Source organism: Fulvia fulva, chromosome 2, assembly GCF_020509005.1.
Source record: "Fulvia fulva chromosome 2, complete sequence".
NCBI lineage: Eukaryota > Fungi > Ascomycota > Dothideomycetes > Mycosphaerellales > Mycosphaerellaceae > Fulvia > Fulvia fulva.
Window position 1 is genome coordinate 1,481,369 of NC_063013.1, and position 21,751 is coordinate 1,503,119.

Consider the following 21,751-nt stretch of genomic DNA (forward strand, 5'->3'; position numbering starts at 1 on the left):
AGTTGATCCTTTTCCCTGTTCGTATGTGGAACGTCGTGCTTCGTGTCTCGAGGCCTCCGCTTGAACCTGGCGCGAGCCTTTCTGTGTCCACATCTGTACTCGATGACGTTCCTGGATCTTCTGCGTTTCTGAGTAGAGTGCGCGTGCGTGCTGCACCATGTTGCGCAATTCGTTTGATACGAATGTTCCTGACGGTGTGAGGTATCCGGTACCTATCATTCTACTTCCTATCGGCGGTCGCTCTGTGACAGCAGTTGCTAGGTTTTCGGTCGTTTCCATGAGTGGGTATCCCCAGGCCATGCCTCGTAGGGTGTCGAGTGTCTTGTCAAACTCAATGGAGTGTAGCATTCGTCGTCCGCCTATTTTCGGTAGGAATTCTTCATGCCTTCGTTGCAGGTGAATTATCATGTCGTAGAGCTTCTTCGGTGCGTCTACGGTGAAGGTCATTTGTTCGTTGTCGTCGTCAGTGTCGCTCTCTTCTCCTTCGGAGGAATCTTCTTCGCTTGATTCTTCCGGGTCCTGGTCTTCCTCGATGGTATCCAGCCCGGTGGTTTCTTGACTTTCTTCCTGTGGTTCCGGTGACCACGATCCGTTCCATCCTGGGTCCTGATTTTCTTTGTCGCTTCCATCGTCGTCGAAGCAGGATTCGTCGATGTCCACTTCTTGGAGCGTGGCCTCTTGCCTATGTGTTGCTCCCAGGGTTCCTCGCGGTTGCTGAGGCCAATACCCTGCTCCTGATTTCGCGGAGTAGTGAACCTGACACGAGTCTTGGTAACAGAATCGCCAATGAAGGCTTCCGTGACCATTTCGAGATTCGGACTCGATTTCGTAGTCGACTCTTCGTGCCATCATGTTGAACTGTCGTGGCTGGTTCTGCAGCTCGAATGGAATGACCACCATTTGCTGCCCATGGCATCCTCCTCGTCCTTGTGAGGGGTCCAGGAGAGGCTCCGTGCTTCCATTGCTAGCTCTCTCCTCCACTCTCCGAGTATAGTCGATGTCTCCCAGAGACTCAACACTGCTCTCAGATTTACTAGTTCGTCGTTGCATCATGTTGAACTGTTCGCGGCGCACCATATTCTTACCGCGGCAGTCCCTTGCTATGTGGCCAGGTTTGCCGCATCCATAGCAAGTTCGTGTTTCTCTTGAACTCGGGGGTCTTCTGTTCCCCTTGCTGTTCCTGATCTTGCGACCTTTCTCGGTAACGTCGAGCTCCATTGGCTGTGGTCCGTAGTACGGCTTGTCCTTGGGTTTGTTGTAGTTGTCGTTGAAACCTCTGTTACGGTTGTCGTAGCCTGGCGTGTATCCGGCCTTTCCAGATACCTTGGAGTCGTATCGTCGTTCCATAGCTCTCTCGTAGAGCTTGTCGTCAAGATCGATCGTGACTTGGACTAGGTCGCCTAAGCCATCGATCTTCCGACCGTCCCTCATCAACTCGTCTTTGACATGCTCCTTCAGTCCTCTTCGATACATGACTTGAAGTGCTTCGTCGTCCCAATCGGTGAGTTGCGCGTATTCCTGGAACTTGGCAGCATATTCGGCTGTGGAAGTCTTCTGAGTCAAGTGCTGAATAACACGAACGGCAGTGGCAATCTCGTTCGAGACACCAAAGACGCTCTTCATAGCATGCTTGAGATGGTTGTAAGACTTGAAGACTCCGTCAGCATTGTCTTCTCCGTTGCTATCCAGGTATTTCCTAAGGAATGGTTTGACCCAATGCTGTGCTCGTCCTCTCAAGAAGGTGGTGGCAAAGATAGGCTTGAGGTTCTCAGTCATGGAGTTGAACAAGAAGTACATATCCATCTGAGAGACCCAAGTGTCGAACTTGTCTCGGTCGCCATAGAAGAACTCTGGCTTGCCAACCTTGAGGGATTCGTTGCCTGTATGAGTAGCCAAGGCATTGATAGCATCGTTCGCGGTCTGAGGTCGTCGGGCTCTGCTTGCTTCACTGGGGGCGGGTGTTCCCCGGTCACTCTGTCGATCTCCCATCGTTGAGGGCGTTCAAAGCTGTTAGGTTTGGTATAACCTAATGATATCACAAGATCAGAAGACCAAGCTCAATCGGGTTTTGTCTCGTGGCCGATGGAAGGTGAGGGAGAGTGATGAAGCAGTAGCTGTCTCGTCTTGTAAAGACCAAGCAGCAGTGAGGCAGAGGTTGGGTTGTGGTGTATTCCAAACAGTGATATTGAACAGTGAGTTGAACGCCTCGAACCATAAGGGTACGATGCGTTCCTAAATACAAAGGAAATTCCATTCCTTTCCTGTGCCTACCGTGCCTATCGTGCCTACTGTGCCTAAGTCCGCAGGCACTCCAGGCACTCCAGGCACTCCAGGCACTCCAGGCACTCTGCAGCGGCTGTGCCCGCCTAGCTGTGGGCCGCGCCTGTCATTAGTGCGGGCTATTGATTGGCTGACGCTCCTTCGGTCGTGTCCGATCCGTAACACGAAGCTATCGAATAAGGAGCTCGCCTAACGAATTAACTAACTAGGGGTGGTCGTAGTGAACCAACAGTCTAACGGTACTCTATAGATCTATACTAGCTCTACTACTGCTAGGAGGTACCTAGAGGTATAGCTACAGTAGGTATCTAAGGTTACGGCATTAGCGAAGGTCTTAACGAAACAATTTACGATCCTAGTCCACGACATGCCTAAGGAGTTTGACCTAACTAACTAGGGTCACCTACGCGCTCTCTAAGAGGACAACCGGGTCACTCTTAACTCTCTAATCTAGAAGGCGACTTGGCTCTATAGGAAATAGCTAGAAGGCAAGAAGGCCTCGGCGCTAATAGTATAGCTATAAGACGCGAAAGCGGCGGATCTAGCGATAGAATAAGGCCTAGTCTAGTAATATAGCCTTAAGACAGTAGAAAAGCACTCCTTATCCTTTCGTGTCCTCTAATGCTTCAAATGCTAACAGTATAGACACTAAACCTACACGTATATAAATAAGTAGGCCTGCTCGAACTATATAGGAGACTATATGTCTAGGGACTATATATCGACTACGAGACGGTGCGCGAACTGTCCGGGGCACTACCTATCGTATAGTACGGAATGCCTATAGCGGAAACTAGCGAAAAACAAGGCAATTATAAACAGAACCGTCGCCCTAAGATTCTACGGCGACCGTAAGGCTAGCCTATACCGGAACTAACTAGCGGCGGTCGGGTATAAGCGCCCTAGGGCCGAGAACGATATAAAGGATACGTAACCTAGGGCGTACGGGAGGCTACGTGCTCTACTAGCTACGGCGAGGGAATCTAACTAGGCCCGGCTCCCATTTAGTATATAGCCGATAGGCGTAGACTAGGACGTATAGGGTAGTAGGACATAGGACGCTATAGAGGAAATGATTATCGATGCCGATAACTAGCCTCGACACGATTAGTATCATCTAGTATAACGTTAACTATAGTAAGGATATAGTCTAGAACTATTTCCTATACGAGGCGGACCCGCGCGTCTACTACGTCCTTATAATCTAGGAGCTATAGATTAACCCGTACTATAAGAGACTAACGACCTACAAGTTACTAGGCTATACGATATGCCTACGAGGCGACGGTAGACCCCGTACGTGCTTCTATATTAGTAAGGACATACTAGAATCCGACTAGGAGGTAGTATACTACGTAGACGAAGAAGGCGGGGGCGATATTACCTCCCTCTACGTAGGTAGCACCTAGATACACAACCTATATATACAACCGCTAGCCTCGAGGTCTAGCCGCGACCTAGGGGTCTATAGATACCTAGACAGTGCGCTTAAGAGACAAGGGTGCCACATCGTAGTAGGAGACTATAATATATACTACCCTTACTAGGAAAGCCTTATATAGCCGCACCCTATAGCCGACGAAGTACTCGACTTGATAGCGAGCAACGTAATTGCCCTTAATACCCCGAAGGACCTAGGTACCTAGAAGAGAGGGGGACTCTAAGGCACGATCGACCTCTCCTAGATCTTAGATAGCTACTACTATACGGTAACCTACTATAGGATCGAACATAAACTCGAGGCGTCGTTAGACTATATACTAGTCAGGACCTCTATTACGATATAGATATAACGTATACTAGCGAGAACCCCTAAGCTAAACTAGGGAAAGGCCCACTAGGCTAACATCTAGGCGTACCTCGATAACTCTAAGAGGCTAGTCTAGATCGCGTAGTAGCAATACAATAGTAAAGACGAGATAGACGAAGGAGTCTAGGGGTTAATAGACGAAATAAGAAAAGCGACCTTACTTCACGTTCCGCTTACCTAACTAACGACATAGTCTAAACTATACTAGACGCCGGAGTATACTACGGTAGTAAGAGAAGTAAGGAGAGCCCGCCGGGTATAGACGAGCAGCTATAGCGAGGAGGCCTAGAACGTATATAGGGAGGTATACTAATAGAAGAAAGCTATAATACGAAGGGAGAAAGTAGTCGGCTAGAGGGCTATAGTAGAAGAAATCGCCGGCAAGCTAGAGAGGATGTAGAAGCTAGCGAAATGGGCCCGACAGGACCCTATACAGGGCCCCTCCTTCTCTATCCTAGCGCTATAATCGCCTAGTAGCCCGGTTAGCGACCCCGAGGCTAAGGCGCGTCTACTAGCTAGCAAGTTCTTCCCGCCCCTAGTCGAGGCTGATCTAAGCGACATAAACAGCTCTACTCCCCTAGCCCCTAGTATCGCGGTCTAATAGGAGGTGTCCGAGGGAGAAGTTGCCGCTATACTAAGGAAGTTGCCGGCGAAGAAAGCCCCGGGGCCGGATAGGATCCTAAACGAGCTACTAAAGAAGTGTAGAGATCAACTAGCCCTAGTAGTTATAGCGATCTTTAACGTCTGCCTATAGACCGGGTACTACCCGATAGCTTTTAAACAATCGACGACAGTGGTCCTATATAAGCCGTAGAAGGAAGACTATACGTAGGTGAAGTCGTACCGCCTAATTGCGCTTCTTAATACTCTTAGGAAGGCGCTTAAGAAGCTAGTTATAACGAGACTCTCCGAGGCGGTAGAGGAACACTCCCTACTCCCGGACACCTAGATAGGTGCGCGCCTATAGCGATCGACGCTATCCGCGATAGAACTTATTACCTCTTAGGTAAAGGCTATCTAGTATAAGAATAGGGACAAGGTGGCTTCCTTACTTAGCCTAGACATATCGGGAGCCTTCGACTATATGTTATACCCGCGGCTACTCTATATCCTAAGGTCGAAGGGACTCCCTAAGTGGCTTGTCAACTTCGTACGGTCCTACCTCTAAAACCGTAGTACGTCGATCCTAGTCGGCTAGTACAGAAGCCTATTTTAAGCAGTCTATACTAGAATCCCGTAAGGCTTAACGCTAGTACCTATTCTGTTCCTCTTCTTTATAGCGACGCTACTCCTAGCCCTAGAATCCCAGAACACCGCTACGAGCGGCTTCGTAGACGACACAAACATCCTAGCGTAGTCTTCCTCGACTAAGGAGAACTATAGGCTACTAGAAGAGAAGCACAAGATCTACGAGGACTAGGCTAGGAGGCACGGGGCTCGGTTTGCTCTAGAAAAGTACAATCTGATACACTTTACGCGCCGGCCACGGTTCTATAATATACAAGCTTCTATCTAGATATAGGGGCACACGACTAACCCGGCAAATCAGCTTAGGATCCTCGGACTATAGGTAGACCCGGCGCTACGGTAGAGGAAGCACGTATAGGCAATATTACGGAAAGCTAAACAGAATATAGCATTATACTAGAGGCTTACTACGTCTATATAGGGGGCGGACTTCCGGTAGTTACGACTTCTATATACGGCTATTATACGGCCAGTCCTTACCTATAGTAGCTAAGTGTAGTCCTTAGGCGAGAGGGCCTACCTATCGAAGGGACTCGTCGCGCCGCTAGCGAAGATCCAAAACTAATGCCTAAGGAAGGTCACCGGGGTATATAAGTCGACACTAACGAGGATACTTAAGTACGAGACCGCTATACCGCCGATCGACCTATATATCTAGGGACTACGGACCTCCTACTTAGGCAAGTCGGCATAGTACCTAGTATAGAAGGTCATCGCTAGTATAGTCGTAAGGGCCCGCGAATTAGTACTAGCGTATAGGGGCATTCGACCCGGAAACGAGCCGAACTACCGGGTAAGGGACGAATAGCTAGCAATATAATAGGAAGGTAAGAAATCGTTTATAGAGCAACTATAGAAAGAGAGGTGGAACAACTAGGTTGTAGGGTATAGTAGACGCCCTTAGCTAGCGGGATAACCTAAGGAATAGTTAGCTACAAAATCCGCGGTTAAGTACCCCCCGAAGCTTATCTACTACCGCCTTACGAGGGTATAGAGTAGTATAGCAACCTAACTACGAAGCGAACACATCGGCCTCTAGGGGTACCTATTATAGAGGAAGGTTCTAGGATACACGAATACTAGCTACCCCTACGGCTATCGCTCCTAGAACGTACGGTACGTACTCCTCGTCTGTCCGAGGTAGTCGCTAGGAAGGGGGGAGTAGATAGTAAAGGCGAGGAACCGGACGATTAGGGCACTTCTTAACAACGCTAAGGACCTACGGCGTATTACGAACTAGATACTAGAGAAGGGCTAGCTAGAATAGTACCGCCTAGTAGGAGCAGTATAGGAAGAGAGGACACGACGTAGCGCGACGAGACCGGCTAGGAGCGGGGGCTAACGGGGTAGTGACATAGACTACGTACGTTCAGAGGGAAAGCTAAACTAGATAAGGAGTAGTCGGGGGCGGGAAGGGTTTTCACCTATTCGGGTTTCCCTTTATATATAACAATAGATATATACCTATATAGGCCGGATAGGGTCCTAGAACAGGGGAATAACAAATCTATCTATCTATTACCGTAGACGGTATTAAGATAGACTAAAAGAAGATCGACGCTATCGTCGAATAGGATGCTCCTACGAACGTTAAGGAGGTCTAGGGTTTCCTAGGCGTTACTAACTTCTACCGCCGCTTTATCTACGTATTCTCGGGCGTAGTACGCCCTTTAACGAAGCTTACGCGTAAGGGTAAGAAGTTTGCCTAGACCGACGAATACTAGGAGGCTTTTGACTTACTTAAAGCGAAGTTTGTTAAGAACCCGCTTCTATAGCACTTCGATTTCGAACTAGAAACCCGTATAGAGACTGACGTATCCGACGGCGTAGTAGGCGGTATCCTACTATAACGCCGCTCGCCTAAATCTCCCTAGTTACCTATCGCCTTCCTCTCTAAGAAGATGACCGCTACGGAGTATAACTACGAGATCTACGATAAAGAGCTTCTCGCTATCGTTAAAGCTTTTAAAGAGTAGCGCCCCGAGCTCGAAGGCTCTACTATACCCGTCTAAGTAAGCTCCGACTATAAGAACCTTGTCTACTTTATAAAGAGTAAGCTACTTAATCGTCGCTAGGCCCGCTAGAGCGAGTTTCTCTCCCGGTTCAACTTTATAATCTCGTATACGCTCGGTAAGGCTAACTCGATAGCCGACGCCCTTACCCGCCGCCCTAGTAACTCTCTAGTTGATCGAAGAGGGGGCTAGCAAATCGTAGAGTAACAAGTTATTAAAGAGTATAACCTCTCTTCCGAGCTTCGAGAGTACCTATCGAACGGCTAGCCTACGCTCGCCGCTTCCTTTACTACTCTCGTACTCGCTCCTACCTACCTTAACGAGAGTAACGATGAATCCGAGCCTAAAGAATACGCCTCGGACGCTAAGGACTTGAACGACGATAAAGAGGGCTTAGTAACGACCGACGGCTTATCCGAATTAGACTTTAAGGGGTTTAATAATAAGGAGTAGCCCGAAGGCATTATAGTACGAGTACAAATAGCGTACGATACCGATATAGACGCCTAAGAGTTAGTTTAGGCCCTTAAATCTAGCGCGAGGACATTCCCGGGCTTCTCGCTATCCGAGTACGAGCTCTAGGAAGGTGTCGTCTACTTCCGTAAGAAGCTTTACGTACCGTAGCCCGAAGGCTCTGATATCCGAGCTAAGATTCTTTAAATTATCTACGACTCCGCCTCTAGGGGTCACCTAGGCGTAGCTAAGACCTATAAGCTCCTCGCTAGGTATTACTAGTAGCTATATTCCTAGAAGGACGTCCGCCGCTACGTACTAAACTACGCTACTTACCGAAGAGCTAAAGCTAACCGCTACCGTCCCTACGGTCTCTTATACCCTCTCCCGGCTCCTAATCGTCCGTAGAAGCACATCACTATAGACTTTATTACCGATCTTCCTTACGGTAAGACCTTTAGCGGCGTAAAGGTAAAGGCCCTTCTAGTAATCGTGGACCGTTACTCTAAGGACTAGTATATAATCCCGTACTAGAGTATAACCGTAAAGGAGACTACTCGCTTATTCTACGAATTCGTCTAGCGCTTTTAAGGCCTCCCGGATAGTATTACCTCTAATAGAGGCTCCTAGTTTATCTCGTACTTCTAGAAGCGTCTATATACTATCCTAGGTATTAAGTATAACCTCTCGACTAGTTTTTAGCTATAGACCGACGGCTAGACCGAAATTACGAACGCTATCCTCGAGTAGGTCCTTTGTTACTTCGTCGACTACTACTAGAAGGATTGGCCTTAGTATATCCCTACGGTAGAGTTCGCTACTCGTAACTAGGACTCGGAGACTACTAGCTACTCTCCCTTCTATACTACGAGAGGTTACTACCCTCGTATAGGTATAGAACTAGAAGAGCCTCTCCCGCCTACCGAAGACGTAAACGAGTAAGTAGTAGACGAGTTCGCTACTATACTCTTATAGATCTATAAAGAAGTCTACGACGAAATAGTATACGTATAAGTAATCTACGAGGATCAAGCTAATCGTCGTCGCTAGCTAGCTCCCGACTACTAAGTAGGTAATATAGTCTACCTTAACTCTAAGAACATTAAGACGGACCGCCCCTCTAAGAAGCTAAGCTAGAAGAACCTAGGTCCTTTTAAGATTACCGAGCGTATTAGTTTATACGCCTACCGTCTAGCTCTTCCTACGAATATAAAGATCTACGACGTCTTCTATCCCGTACGCCTTCGGCCGTCGGCTAAGGACCTATTTCCGAACTAAAACTAAGATATACTAGGTCCTCCCGATAAAGTAGAAGTCGACGAGCCTATTAACCTACCTTCTAACGACTATACCGTCCGTAAGATCCGGAGAATCCGCGTAGAGCCTAACGATATTAAAGGGCTACCGCCGATTTAGTATAAAGTCGAATAGTAAGGTTACCCTAAGTAGGATACCTTATAGGAACCTATCTAATATATTATCTTTAATCGTTAAGTAATCGAAGAATACTACGCCCGCGTAGACGGCCTAGAGGTTAATATCGGTAGGCTTTTCGAATCTAAGCTCTTCGACGGGGCTTACTAATAGTATATCGACTATAATATTAGACCTAGGCCTAGTACTAAAGCTGAACATCCTCGATATATAGAACTACTACGGCTTTATAGGAACTTAGCTTTGTTTAGGGGGGCTACTATTATAGTCTCCCTATAGAGTATATAGAAGGTAGGGATAGAAGAGCCTTAGAGTACTTAGAAGTCGTTAAGAAGTAAAAGTCTAGCTTAGTATATAAGCGCTAAGAATTATATACCCCGTAATATTTACTACGGGACCTAGCCCTCTAAATTTACTACTCGACGAACCCTTAATAGATTCACTTCGGCTCGTAACTATATAACTTACGGTACTCCCGCGAGTACCCGCGACTACGCTAGACCCTAGAAGAAGTACGTAGAAGACTCGGAACGTAGGGCAGGTTAGAATAAGGTTTTGAGTAAAGCTACTAAGCGCGGCTTCGTACGGGTTAGCCCTATTAATACGGGGACACGTACTCGCGAGGGTCGCGTATAAGTATCTAGCCTTCCCTAGGCCTCTCTTACTTTCTTTGTCTTTTGTTTTATATAGCAATTATACTATACCCTTTGTATCTATACTTCGTACCTATATTCTCGCTTTTACTCTTATATCTTATAGGCTAGGCTCTCGCCCTAAGACTATACTCCTAGCTACCTAGATTATTGTACCTACTTTTAGTACTAGACCGACCTTAGAGGCATATCGCGGTAGACTTCGTAGTCGGACTTCCTAATAGTACCCTCGATAGTATAACCTATAACAACATTATAACCGTAATAGATAGGCTAACGAAGGAAGTCGAGCTAATTCCGATCGGAGCGATAACTATATAGAATACGGCAAGACTTTTCCTTAAGTATATATTCTCCCGACGCGGATTTCCTAACACTATTACTTTAGACCGTAGTAAATAATAGGTTACTACCTTCTAGAAGAAACTTTATAAGATACTTCGTATAAGTCGTAAGCTAAGTTCTTTATACTACCTAGAAACTAATAGACAGTCGGAACGTACTAACTAAGTAATAGAATAGTATCTCCGTATATTTACTAACGAGGTATAAGATAACTAGGTAGAATAGCTTTGTCTAGCTTAGTTCGCGATCAATAACTACCTTTCTAAAACTACTAGTATATCGCTATTCTACGCTACTTTAGGCTATAACCCTAAGTTTATAGAGCGCGTAGACCTAAGCGCTAGAAAAGAGGGAGGACTAACTACTCTCTAGCGACTAGATACGCGATCGGCTAAAGCCTTCGTACGCCGGATTTACGACCTTTATAAGCACCTTTAAGAAAATATACGGATGTTATAAGCTCTCTAAGCTAAGGTAGTAAACCGCTACCGAAGCATCCCCCTAGACTGTAAAGTAGGCGACTAGGTATACCTAAGCACTAAGAACATCCGTACGACTCGACTATCTAAGAAGCTCGATAGAAGATACGCTAGTCCGTACTAGATTATAGAAGTTATACTAGCTAAGCTCTTATTTCAACTAAGATTATCGGACGCTATAGTAGGACTTAATAACTACTTTTATACCTCGTTACTTTAGCGAGCCGATCATCCCGACTTCCTACTACTCGAAGGCTAGTATCTAGTACTACTACTACTAATAACTATCGAGCCCGATACTACCGAAGCCGATATAGTCGCTAATATAGTCGTAATACCTATATATATATATATATATAAGGTAGAGAAGATCTTCGATATATATACCCGTAAGCGAGTAGGCAAAGTAAAGAAGGGGTAGAAGCGTAAAGTAGACACTTAGTATAAGGTGAAATAGCTTAGATATTAGAATAAGGAGGATAGTAAGACCTAGTAACCGGCTAAGAATATGTTTAAACACGCGGCCGCCGCTATTATAGACTTTTACTATAGCCGGCCGGAGTTATCTACGCCTATAAGCTTCGTAGCTCTATCTAATTAGGTCCCCCTAAGCATTTCTTAAAGGGAGCCGGTCGCGGATAGGCTAGTTATAGATAGACTAGATATAGATATGTTACTAGACAATAACAAGGTATTAGAGGATAATTAGACTTTTGTATAGTTATAGAGTAGTACGGGCAAGTCGCCGTATAAGATAGATAACGCTTAGAGGACTAAGACGCGTTTTAAGAGGGGGGTACTATTACGAGTAGCCCGCGACCCCTCACTATAGCTACGTCGGCCCGGGTGAACCGCGGACCTTCCGTATCGGGTTAGCGCGGCTTAGCTTTACTTTATAACTTCGCCGCGCCTCGCGCTCCTCTTTTGTAGCTTCGTAGAATAACAACTCTCTTATTCGGACCCTATAGTACGCGCGCCCTTATAAGTACCTCTATATATTTATAGTTAAGCTTACCCTCGAGTAGGCGGTGATTAGTCTTAGTTAATAGGTTATATAAGTTACGCTATTTGTCGTACTTAGCAATAAAGATAGAAAATGACTCGTTCTTACCCTACTATAAGACCTAGAGCTTCTAGAAGGCCTTACCTACGACGTCCTTCTTACTATACCGATCGATAAGGAATTAGATCATCCTATCGATAGATTTAAAGGGGTTAACGTAATTACGCTTAGTACGCTTAGAGGGTACTCGCGGATTATATAGCTAGTACGGGTACCCGTCGAGGTAGTTAAGGATGTAGCGTAGTCCGTCCTCGATAGTCTAGAACTATATTACGGACAGCTTAATCTCTAGCTAATCGAGCTAACGGTTAAAGTTTATATTCTTATTATCGAACTTACTTTCTAGGTCCTTAACTAACTTGTTAGTATATATAATATTAACGGAGGGTTCGATAGTATTGAACTAGCTAACGGCGGTATTACTAGTTACCCTAGAAGCACTACTAGGTATGCCCTAGCGTTCTCGTCGTAAGGAGTTACGGCGTAGGTAACGGCGTAGTCGACTATTATCTCTATCCTTATCGTTATTAGAGTTATCTCCGTCGTTATTACTACTACCTCTACTACCTCCTCGTCGGGTGCCTCTACCTATACGGTCCTACTAAGTAGGAGGCGTAGGTGATCGTGAAATACCGTTACGACGAGGGGAGTAGACGCGGACCTAACGACTACGGTTATTATTATTATTATTACCGTTAGTACCGCTAGTATCGCTAGTACCGTTCGTGTCCTTAGCTACTAGCTAAGCCTTTAGCTCTACTACCTCCTTATTTAGAGTCTAATTACGCTTAGATATAGCTTTAATGTCCTTAGGTAATATGCCTACCTACGACTCCTCGACCTATCCGAAGAGCATATTATTATCCTATTAGAGGCGCTAATTAGCTTCCTTAAGGTCTTATATCTAACTCTTATACTTCTAGTATTTATTAAAGTAGAATATAAAGAGGCCCTTAACATCCTTATCCTTTTCGAGTTGACTAAGACTCTCGGATACGATATTATATTCCTTCTTTATATTAGCGTACTTACGCTATATAACCTTATTAGCCTTCTTTAGGGACTCGACCTAGTCAAAAAGTGTGATAAAGTCTAACTATATCTAGCGAACGAGGTGAAATATAATCTCCGGGTATACTATAGTACGAGTCGCAAACTCGGCTAGGCTCTTAATAGTAGTATACTCTAAGGCGATTACCTACTCCTTAGGTTAGCGTATATTATTAGTTTCGCTATCTTATATAGATATATCATCTCTTAACTCTATAATCTTGTACACCTTGATCCCTCCTTCTTCTAAGATCTATTCTTCGTCGAGGAATTATACGAAGTTAATAGGGTTAGAGGTTAAGGTAAACTACTATTCTTTAGGTAGTAGATCCTTCTCGACCTCTTATTATTCGGCGGCAAATACGTTCGAGTCGTCGTCGGAAGGGAAGGTACCTAGGGCGGTATCGATACCTAGGTTATTAAGTGTCTACGTTTTAGTAGATACGGTTAGGAAAAGCTTAGCGCGTACGAGCGACTAACGCTTATACTTACTAAGATCTAGATAAAGAGGTTGCTTAGGTAAGAGCACCCCGTTAGTAGTACTACCGGGTATAGCTATATTATACTATTACGTAGTAGATAAGACTACTCTCTTAGTAGGTATATAAGGGCCCTATAAGAGTAGGGAGGCGCGCGTTTTACGTAAAGGAGAGAGGTGATCTATTAACTTAACTAATACGCTTATTTACGCGACTATAGTTATTATTAGTACGCCTATACGCGCGACTCGACGGTTAGTAACTATAGTAAACTTGACCTACCTTAACGCGTACTTTACTAGTATAATTTGATTGTAACTACTAGCTTAACTAGATAGGCCGCTTATAAGACCGAACAAACTATTACGAGTAGTAATCTATAAGATAATAGTATAGGGTTACCGTAAAATAAGCGTTATTTAGTAAGGCTACGGAAGAGAAGCGCGAAGCGCGCGAGATATATAAGGAAGCGCTAAGGCGCGCGACGTTACGGTAGTAGTGAACCGTAATAGAAAGCCGCTACCGGAGAGGGGCCGGTTATAGGCTAAGCTAAAAAGAGGATGACCTTACTACCTTCGCGTACGTATAGATAAGTACCGAATAGCTAGTACGAAAAGAGGAGGAGCGTAGGACTCGCTAGGCCGGCGGGAGTAAGGCTAAGACCTAAAGTCTAGCGGAATAGATAGCGAGCTACCTATAGGAGTAGGACTAGAAAAGGAAGCCCCCTAAGACAATAGGCCCGATAGTACTCTAAGCCTTCTAGAGACATAATTACTAGCTATATAGGGACCTAATAAGAGCTAAAGCAAGTATAGCGATCTAAATCAGGTCCGAACATATTAGATTAAGGGCCTATCTATTTAGGAGACGCGTACTAGACATCTAAAGCCTAGCCTACTAGTATAGCTACCTATCGTAAAACCTAGAACAAATACTACTACGATACCTATAGTAGGCGAGAGGTAGGGGAAATTAGAGGTACTAAGCGGGAAGGAGAGACTATAAGTTAATTATTAGGGACAAAGGTAACATTCGCCGAATCTCTCGGTAGATACTATAGTAGGGATACCTCTAGTAGTTTAGCCTCGCTAGTAAGACGGAGGATTAGATAGATAAGAGGCAGAAGCTAGGGGGGTTATAGATAGGGTAGTTATTAGGGCAGGCCTATAACACTAGCGTACCCTTAATAAGGGAAATCTAACACGATAATAAGGGGGAAAAGATAGGCGGGAAGGAGGAGGGGTTTTTACTAATACGGTTTCCCCTCTATATATACGAAAACAAGATAGTATAGCTATATAGACCAAAGGGCACTATAACAGCTTAATGAAATATCTATCTATATATTATGTTGTTAAGACATAGTACAGTAATTAAGAAGTTAGTCGTACTAAGACAAAATTCCTAGCTTACTAGTATTCCTAGCTTACTAGTACTTTACGTTATAGTAGTAATAACACCTTATTTAGGCTTTATTTCTAGTAGTAAGAACGATAGTAACTACACCTTATTTAGGCTTCATTCTAAGAGGTAGGTGCCACTGCTAAGCATGCCGCATTCGCCGGTGCCCACACCGAGATTAGCATGCTCCGCAATGTCGCAATCCTTCCGGAAGCTAAGCACGAGGCTAGGACATTATATCAGGAGCCGAAGTCGTCAGCTTCGTGGCTGAAAACACCCGGTGCAAGACCTTGCATCTGCACCTCATCATGCCGTGCACCACACCTGCATTGTGTTACTCGATTGTGGATGGTACTCATGTCGTGTCACGTACGCAGATCAGTACGCAAAGATGCGCTGCCGTCTCGTGTATATAGAGCCTCATCTAGGTCGTTACCCAAGACCAACATTGTCCATGGCCGCGACCAACAGAGCAAGAGACACTGAACGCCGTGGTTGTACGTGTGAGGACGAGTTGTACATGGGTCCGCATGGGCGGTTGCCTGTGGATCGGGAAAGGTCGTCGGCCGATGGAACGCAGAGTCGATGAGCATCTCGCACTCGATTGCCATTATACATTGCACCAGCACGGTGTTGGTGATCCGGTGCTGCGCTATAATACAGTATGAGTACATGCAATGAAGCGTCACGCTTCCAATCTCCCGTACGCCATCGCTAATGTCAGCCAGTGGTCTATCTCTATCCGTGCCCATTTCCGCCGACGACGCAGCAATTCCAATGCTTCCAAGCAAATGCACCATGCATAAACCTGTTGTCGTGATCATACCATCGTAACTCATGCTCCTGCCGCTCCGTAATGCATCGCAAGTGTGCTACACATGCATGCGCGCAAAGCTGCTCAAGGTAACATTAGCACTTTCGCTGTCAGTCGAATCTTCTGCTTCTTGGTACTTCTCCGTGGAATCATTGCGTAAGTCTTGTCTCATCACGGTCCCCTCTTCCTCCTCCGGCATGTATTCCCAGCACATGAACTGCCAGTTCAGCTCCTTGCGCCAGCACATTCCGTATCCGAGGCTGACTGGTCCGGACTCGTTTCTAACCATCTCGGCAGTCAGGCCTCCAGTCTTGGGCATTCGTCGCTTGAAGATTACACGTCCAACACGGCTGTGTACCAGGGCCATCGAGCACATTATGCAGGGCTCGTGAGTGAGGAAGATCTCGAGCTTGAGGCAAAGGTACCCATCCGGTCTCATGTTATCCTTGACGAAGTGCTCATTTTCGAGTGAGGTAAGTGGTTGATCGCAGAAGAAAGCGTCGCGGGCCTCGATGTCGTGTTCGAGGCCACCTTTGGCGAAGTTGCCTTCAGCTTTGGCGGCGGCCTTTGTGACCGGCTGAGACGCGCAACGCAGACGCTTTCGTCCCACCATGCCAACGGCACGCATGATGGCGTGGCCCATTGGACTTCCATGACAGCCGGTATCTTCGTTGGCGACAGCGTTGGCTTGCGGCTTGTAGCGGGCATCACCAGCAAGGGCGATGATCTGAGTCTGTCCTTCGACGCGTTCGATGATGCAGCATCCTGCGCCAGTGCCAATGCCACGGCGGCGGTGGTCATCACCAACCTTCTCAGCAAGAGCGAGCGCCTCGTCAATACCGATGTTGTCGTCTTGTGGATTCTGCAGCTCGTCCTCGGCCTTCTGGATGCTGGCAGGATGGGCGCCGAATGGGTTGGTCTTTCGATAGAAGGTTGGCCAGTACTCCAATGACCACTTGTCGGCCTGCTCTGAGCTGGTGGGTGCTAGCAGCGGGACGGTGATATCCTTGATCTCGAGTGGGTACGCCCAAGACTCGGCATTGGAGGCAAAGGGGGTGTGTTCCGACAGGAGTGCATGCAGCGTCTTCAGGTCGATGATCTTAGTTGGACAAACAAGAAGATGGAGCGTGGACGGCCTGCTGGCGGTGTTGCGTGACTTGCCGGGGTTGGAGTACTCCCACACGCTGCTGCCGGCTGCTTGCATGACGGAGGCGGGAGTGTTCTCCCAGGCGCGCGAGACGGCATACAGCTCCTTGACCTTGTCACGCTTGCCGAGGACATGCTCTGGTAAGTATCTGGGTTTGGCGAAACGGCGGAGGTGTTGCAGGTCGACTGTATCTTGGCCCTCGACGTTCTCCTTGATGACTCTGTAGCGCGATCAGCAGACGTGCATGTGTAGCAACATATAATGTGCAATGCATACCTCAGGATGCCTTCGGCATGCTTGCTAGGCAGCTCGACGGTCCAGACTTGGATGGTCTCATTTCCGAGGCGGCATTCTTCCTTGGTCTTGAGGTGCACCATACGCCGCTTGGGCTCTGGGTCGTTGTCGAGGAGCGAGTCTCTGCGTGTGGCGGCCATAGCCATGATGGCGCGGTGGAAGATTTTGGTGTTGCGGAAGATGAAGTGGGATGCATGTTGGCTGAAAGTCGCTACGCGAGCGAGGGGCATCAACAAACCGTTCAGGAAGCTGCGCATCGCTTCCATGGTGACGCCGCTTTCTTCACGAGGCAGTTGCGGTCGTGCTTGCTACAATCTTTCGCGAATGATCCCTGCATCTTTCAAGCAAATCTGCAGGGGAAGTGGCTCATCACATCCCTGTCAAATCATCAAGCATTTGTGGGGTAAAGAAGGAACGGCCGGCGCGTCTCCCAGTCGCGTTGATGAACATCATCGCATACCATATAACTGTCGATATGGGTCTCTCCATGCTGCCAGATGAGCTGCTGTTATCGCTGTCAGAGCAGTGGCCTTGTCGCGACCTCCAGCTAAGGCAATTGGCAGCACTACTCTCTGTATGTACCTCCATCGCCGAGACAAGGCCATCACGAGCTAACGTGACCAGCCAACACTTTCCAGCCCACCATCACTGGTCCTTCACGGTTCCCGCGCGACCGGCAAGAGCAGCATCGTCCAGTCATATCTCGAAGCGAGCAAAGTCCAGCATGCGATCATCCGATGTCAAGAGTGCATTACCGGTCGACATCTATTGGAGAAGACGGTAGGAGTTGTACATGATGTCCTTCCAGGAAAAGACGGCAATGGGGTCGAAAAGGCATACAGTGGCCGATGTGAGAATCTCAGTTCACTCACTGTTCATCTTCAAAGACTGCTGGAGGGGCAAGACAAGTTTGTGCTGGTCTTCGATGGCGTGGACAAACAGCGCGAGGCACCGCCAACACTTCTCCCAGCTCTAGCACGACTGGGTGAAGTGATACCGCACTTGGTCGTTCTTTTGATCGTTCGACATCCGCCTCCTCGCTTTCTGCATCAGCCCGGCGTACCTCACATACACTTTGCGCCTTACAGCCGTGCTCAGTCAATACACATAGTTGCACGGAAGCCGCAAGACATCTTCATTGAAGCACCACCTGATGATATGGATTACGACGATGAGACGCACGAAGAAGACAAGGCATGGCTGTGGCCGAGGTTCTGCGCTGCTGTATGGGATGCCCTCGCACAGAATGCAGCACGAGATCTGGTGGCGTACAAGGAGGCTTGTCTCAAACTCTGGAGACCTTTCGTTGCTCCTGTCATTAAGGGTGACTTTGGCACACGAGACTTCAGCAGACTCTTGGTCGCGCAACGGAGGCTGTTCCAGGAAGAGAACGTGCTGCTGGACTCGATCATCGCAAAGCCAGAAGGCGTTCTAGCGGTACCGCGTAGCAAGACGCACGATCTGCCATACTACGCCAAGTGGACGCTGGTATCAGCTTATCTAGCATCCTTCAACCCAGCCAGGATGGATGCACTATACTTCATGAAGTCCACAGAGAGGAAACGGAGGAAGAAGGGTGGAGGCACAGCTCGATCTGGCGGTAGACCAAGTCAGACAAGGAAGATCCCACGACATTTACTCGCTGCTTCAGCCTTTACATTGGATCGCTTGTTGGCCATCCTCCATGCCATCTTACCGGACGAGCTGAGGACGAATATCGACATTTACCGACAGATCGCCACCCTCTCGAGCCTGAGGTTGCTGGTGCGAGCTGGCGGTATTGGCAACAGCGATCCTTTGGAGCCAGGCGGCAAGTGGCGGGTTGGTCCGATGATAACGTGGGAGCATATCCAAAGCATAGCAAGAGGACTGGACTTCAACCTCATAGACTATGTCGCAGATTGAAATACTTGCGGGAAGACATAGTACTCGCTGCACAAACAACCTACTCACGTTTTCTGTTCTTGCAGAAGATTCGAGACGGAAGGATAATGGCACCTCGTAACCATCAATTCCGAATCAGCGAAATGGCGTACCTTCTCCATTTCTCTGCCGGTAGTCGTCGCAGCCATTGTAGAGCCAAAGACTTCGAATCCTCATCGAAGTCCCAACGTTTCCGTTCAACAGTGACGGAGAAAGCCTGCTCGATGTCGTTCGCTGCAGCAGAACTACGGTGGGGCGATGCAGTAAAGAATGTACCTGCCAATTGTATCAGTGGCAGCGTGTTGCTACTGTGTCCAGGCAAGGCATCGCCCATATCACTGTTCGGTCGACTTGACTGCTGAAATCGTCTTAGTCCCCGTGCGGATACACTCGTCCCGGGCCCAATATGCTGCTTCAGGGCTTTGATTTGCTGTGAGAACCACGAGGGCAAGGAGTTCAAAGTAGCCTCGATGGTTTACAAGCTGGCCCTGCTTGTGTCCATATATGTACAGACGGCGAGCTGGGTCTGAGCAGCACGATCAGCATTGATGTGCTGCAAAGCAATCGACTCGCCCAAGCGACGATCCAGTAGGCCAACTGCTTGACCTACTGCCACTGTTTGTAGACTGCAGGCGAGGTCAGCTTTTGCACTCGAAATATGCCATTGTGCCTACTTATTGGCGATCCCAGCGTGCACAGAGAACACGGCAAGATGTCGCAAGACGAGCAGTCGCATCTTTTCGAGGTCACTCCGATACGTGACAGGACGAAGTCTGGCCAGTAACCAGTGCAACGACCCATCCCCGTGCACAGGCTGGCATCTCCTTAGCTTGGCATCGAATATCTTGACATGTTGTTCGCATGCTTTGAAAGACTTCTTCAGCTCGTTTGCGAAGGTGGCAGGTATTGTGAAGCCTGATGTTGTTAGGAGGCTCAACAACCTGCTGATAAGTTGCTGTAGCTCCTGTGTCGCTTCTATTAGTTGAGCAACGTCCTCAGGTCCATCTTGAAACGCCGAAGTTGCTTTGAACAGTTCCTTGATGCCGTTGAGCGCGACGGTTGCAAAAGCTACCACGCTGGCCGCGGAGTTGACAGCTTCCATCAGTAGCCACTGCGCGGCATACCACAGGAAGAAGCTCGAAGTAAGAATGTCGAGGGAACAGATGTGAAATGGAATGGTTGGCCGTGCCAAATTCATCAGGCCGCCCTCGTGTCAAAGAGCAATTGCGCCCATGGCTGTGCAGGCCGCGAGGCTGGCCAAGATCCCCTAGCGAGGCATCGCATGAGCGACGGAGAGCCCAGATGCACACAGCCCCACCTTGGTGTAACACGGGCGATATACAGGCGGCTTGCCCAACCGCGCAGGTACCAAGCGAGGAGGGCTGAGCAAGCACTATGTGAATTCCTGCTGACTATGTATGCTTTCTCTGACCATTCGCTTCCTCTGATCATTCGCTCCTTTTGCTCTCAGGCATGATCATCTGTATCGAAGTCACTTCTTCTCCGACTCCCTGGCCTTCCTCATCAACCTCCTCGTCTCATCCCTCTTCATCTCCACCTTCTCAGGAAACTTCCCACTGCTCTTCCACTCCTCCTCTCCACCAAGGTATCGATACACAACTCTCGAATCAAGGTCCCTACACCTCTCATCCTTCGTGGCACCCTCATAAACCCCCAACCCAGCGCCTCCAAGCGCCAATCTCGCGCCAACCCTCTCCGCCGTATCGACCGCCAACCCAATATCCTTCCTCATCAACCCCACCTTAAAACCCCCCTTATACCCCCTACTACTCAACGCATCCCCATAGACCCCTGGCGCCGGATTCCAATCATCACAAATCGCATTCTGCGCCGTACTCGTATGATAAATATTCGCCAACACTCTCGGATCCATCCCACTCTTAATCCCAATATTCAGACTCTCAGACACGGCGATGGCAATCATCCCGGAAGTGTAATTGTTGCAGAGTTTTGCTACGAGGCCTAGCGAGGGACCGCCGCAGAAGAAGACGTTGCCGCCCATGAGGTAGAGCAGGGTTTCGAGAAGGGGTTTGTGCGGGGAGGAGGAGGAGGCACCGAGCATGAAGGTTAGGGTGGCGCTTTCGGCGCCTTTGACGCCGCCGGAGACGGGGGCGTCGTAGAAGGAAGTGGTCGGGTGGTGGGCGGTGCAGGCGGAGCCGACGGCGAGGGAGGTGGCTGTGTCGATGGTGGAGCAGTCGATTAGGATCTTTTTGTTATCTGAAAGTGTTGAGGAGGTCAAGACGCCATTGGCTTCGTCGAGGTAGACGCTGCGGACGTGGGAGCCTTCGGGGACCATGGAGAGGATCAGATCCTGTGAGATTGGTTGTCAGTACACAGGACGATCGCATCGAACGTGGTAAGATGAGGTCTGCGGCTGGAAGTACTGAGCGTGCATACGGACTTGTCTGCCACTTCTCTACTGCTTTGGCAAGCATGTACTCCATCACCTTCTTCCTTGACAAACTTGTCCACACTCTCCTGCACCACATCGTAGACATAGAACTGTGTGTTCTGGTCCATCTTCTTCACCAAGTTCGTGGCCATTGGGTAGCCCATCAGGCCTAAGCCTATCCAGCCAATGCTCTTTGGTAGGTCTGCCATGGTGGATTGTCTTCCGATCGGAACGCTTTGTATCGTGTGTACAGCAGATCGCAACATTGTGCCGGCGGTGATGCACTCAACATAGCCGCGTACCGCGTTCATGTGGGGGAGTGTCAAGGCCCCGCGCTTTGGTCCGGCTTCGGTCTGACGTGCAGCTCTGCTCGAGCTCAAGGGCCGTCGGTGTTGCAAACCCCCTTCGATGATGGTATGATGTCGAACGCAAGGTTCGCTCACCATATCTTAT

The 21,751-nt window shown here is 48.1% G+C and overlaps 4 protein-coding genes across 4 annotated transcripts; 1 reads left to right on the plus strand and 3 right to left on the minus strand.

Moving 5' to 3' along the window:
* Positions 1-15,579: 15,579 nt before the first annotated feature.
* CLAFUR5_02688 (tRNA-specific adenosine deaminase subunit TAD3) lies at positions 15,580-17,228 on the minus strand (the record flags this gene model as incomplete). The annotated part of the gene is made up of 2 exons (XM_047901836.1): positions 15,580-16,888; positions 16,945-17,228. 2 exons carry the CDS (start codon positions 17,226-17,228, stop codon positions 15,580-15,582), a joined length of 1,593 nt encoding a protein of 530 aa, XP_047757648.1.
* A 176-nt stretch (positions 17,229-17,404) lies between these two features.
* On the plus strand, positions 17,405-18,867 carry CLAFUR5_02689 (Origin recognition complex subunit 5; the record flags this gene model as incomplete). The annotated part of the gene is made up of 2 exons (XM_047901837.1): positions 17,405-17,536; positions 17,587-18,867. The coding sequence occupies 2 exons, from the start codon at positions 17,405-17,407 to the stop codon at positions 18,865-18,867; spliced, it is 1,413 nt and encodes a 470-aa protein (XP_047757649.1).
* A 688-nt stretch (positions 18,868-19,555) lies between these two features.
* On the minus strand, positions 19,556-20,083 carry CLAFUR5_02690 (uncharacterized protein; the record flags this gene model as incomplete). The annotated part of the gene is made up of 1 exon (XM_047901838.1): positions 19,556-20,083. One exon carries the CDS (start codon positions 20,081-20,083, stop codon positions 19,556-19,558), a length of 528 nt encoding a protein of 175 aa, XP_047758433.1.
* Positions 20,084-20,377: 294 nt separating this feature from the next.
* Positions 20,378-21,744, minus strand: CLAFUR5_02691 (putative 3-hydroxyisobutyrate dehydrogenase, mitochondrial; the record flags this gene model as incomplete). Its single annotated transcript, XM_047901839.1, has 2 exons — positions 20,378-21,217; positions 21,304-21,744. 2 exons carry the CDS (start codon positions 21,742-21,744, stop codon positions 20,378-20,380), a joined length of 1,281 nt encoding a protein of 426 aa, XP_047758432.1.
* Positions 21,745-21,751: the final 7 nt, after the last annotated feature.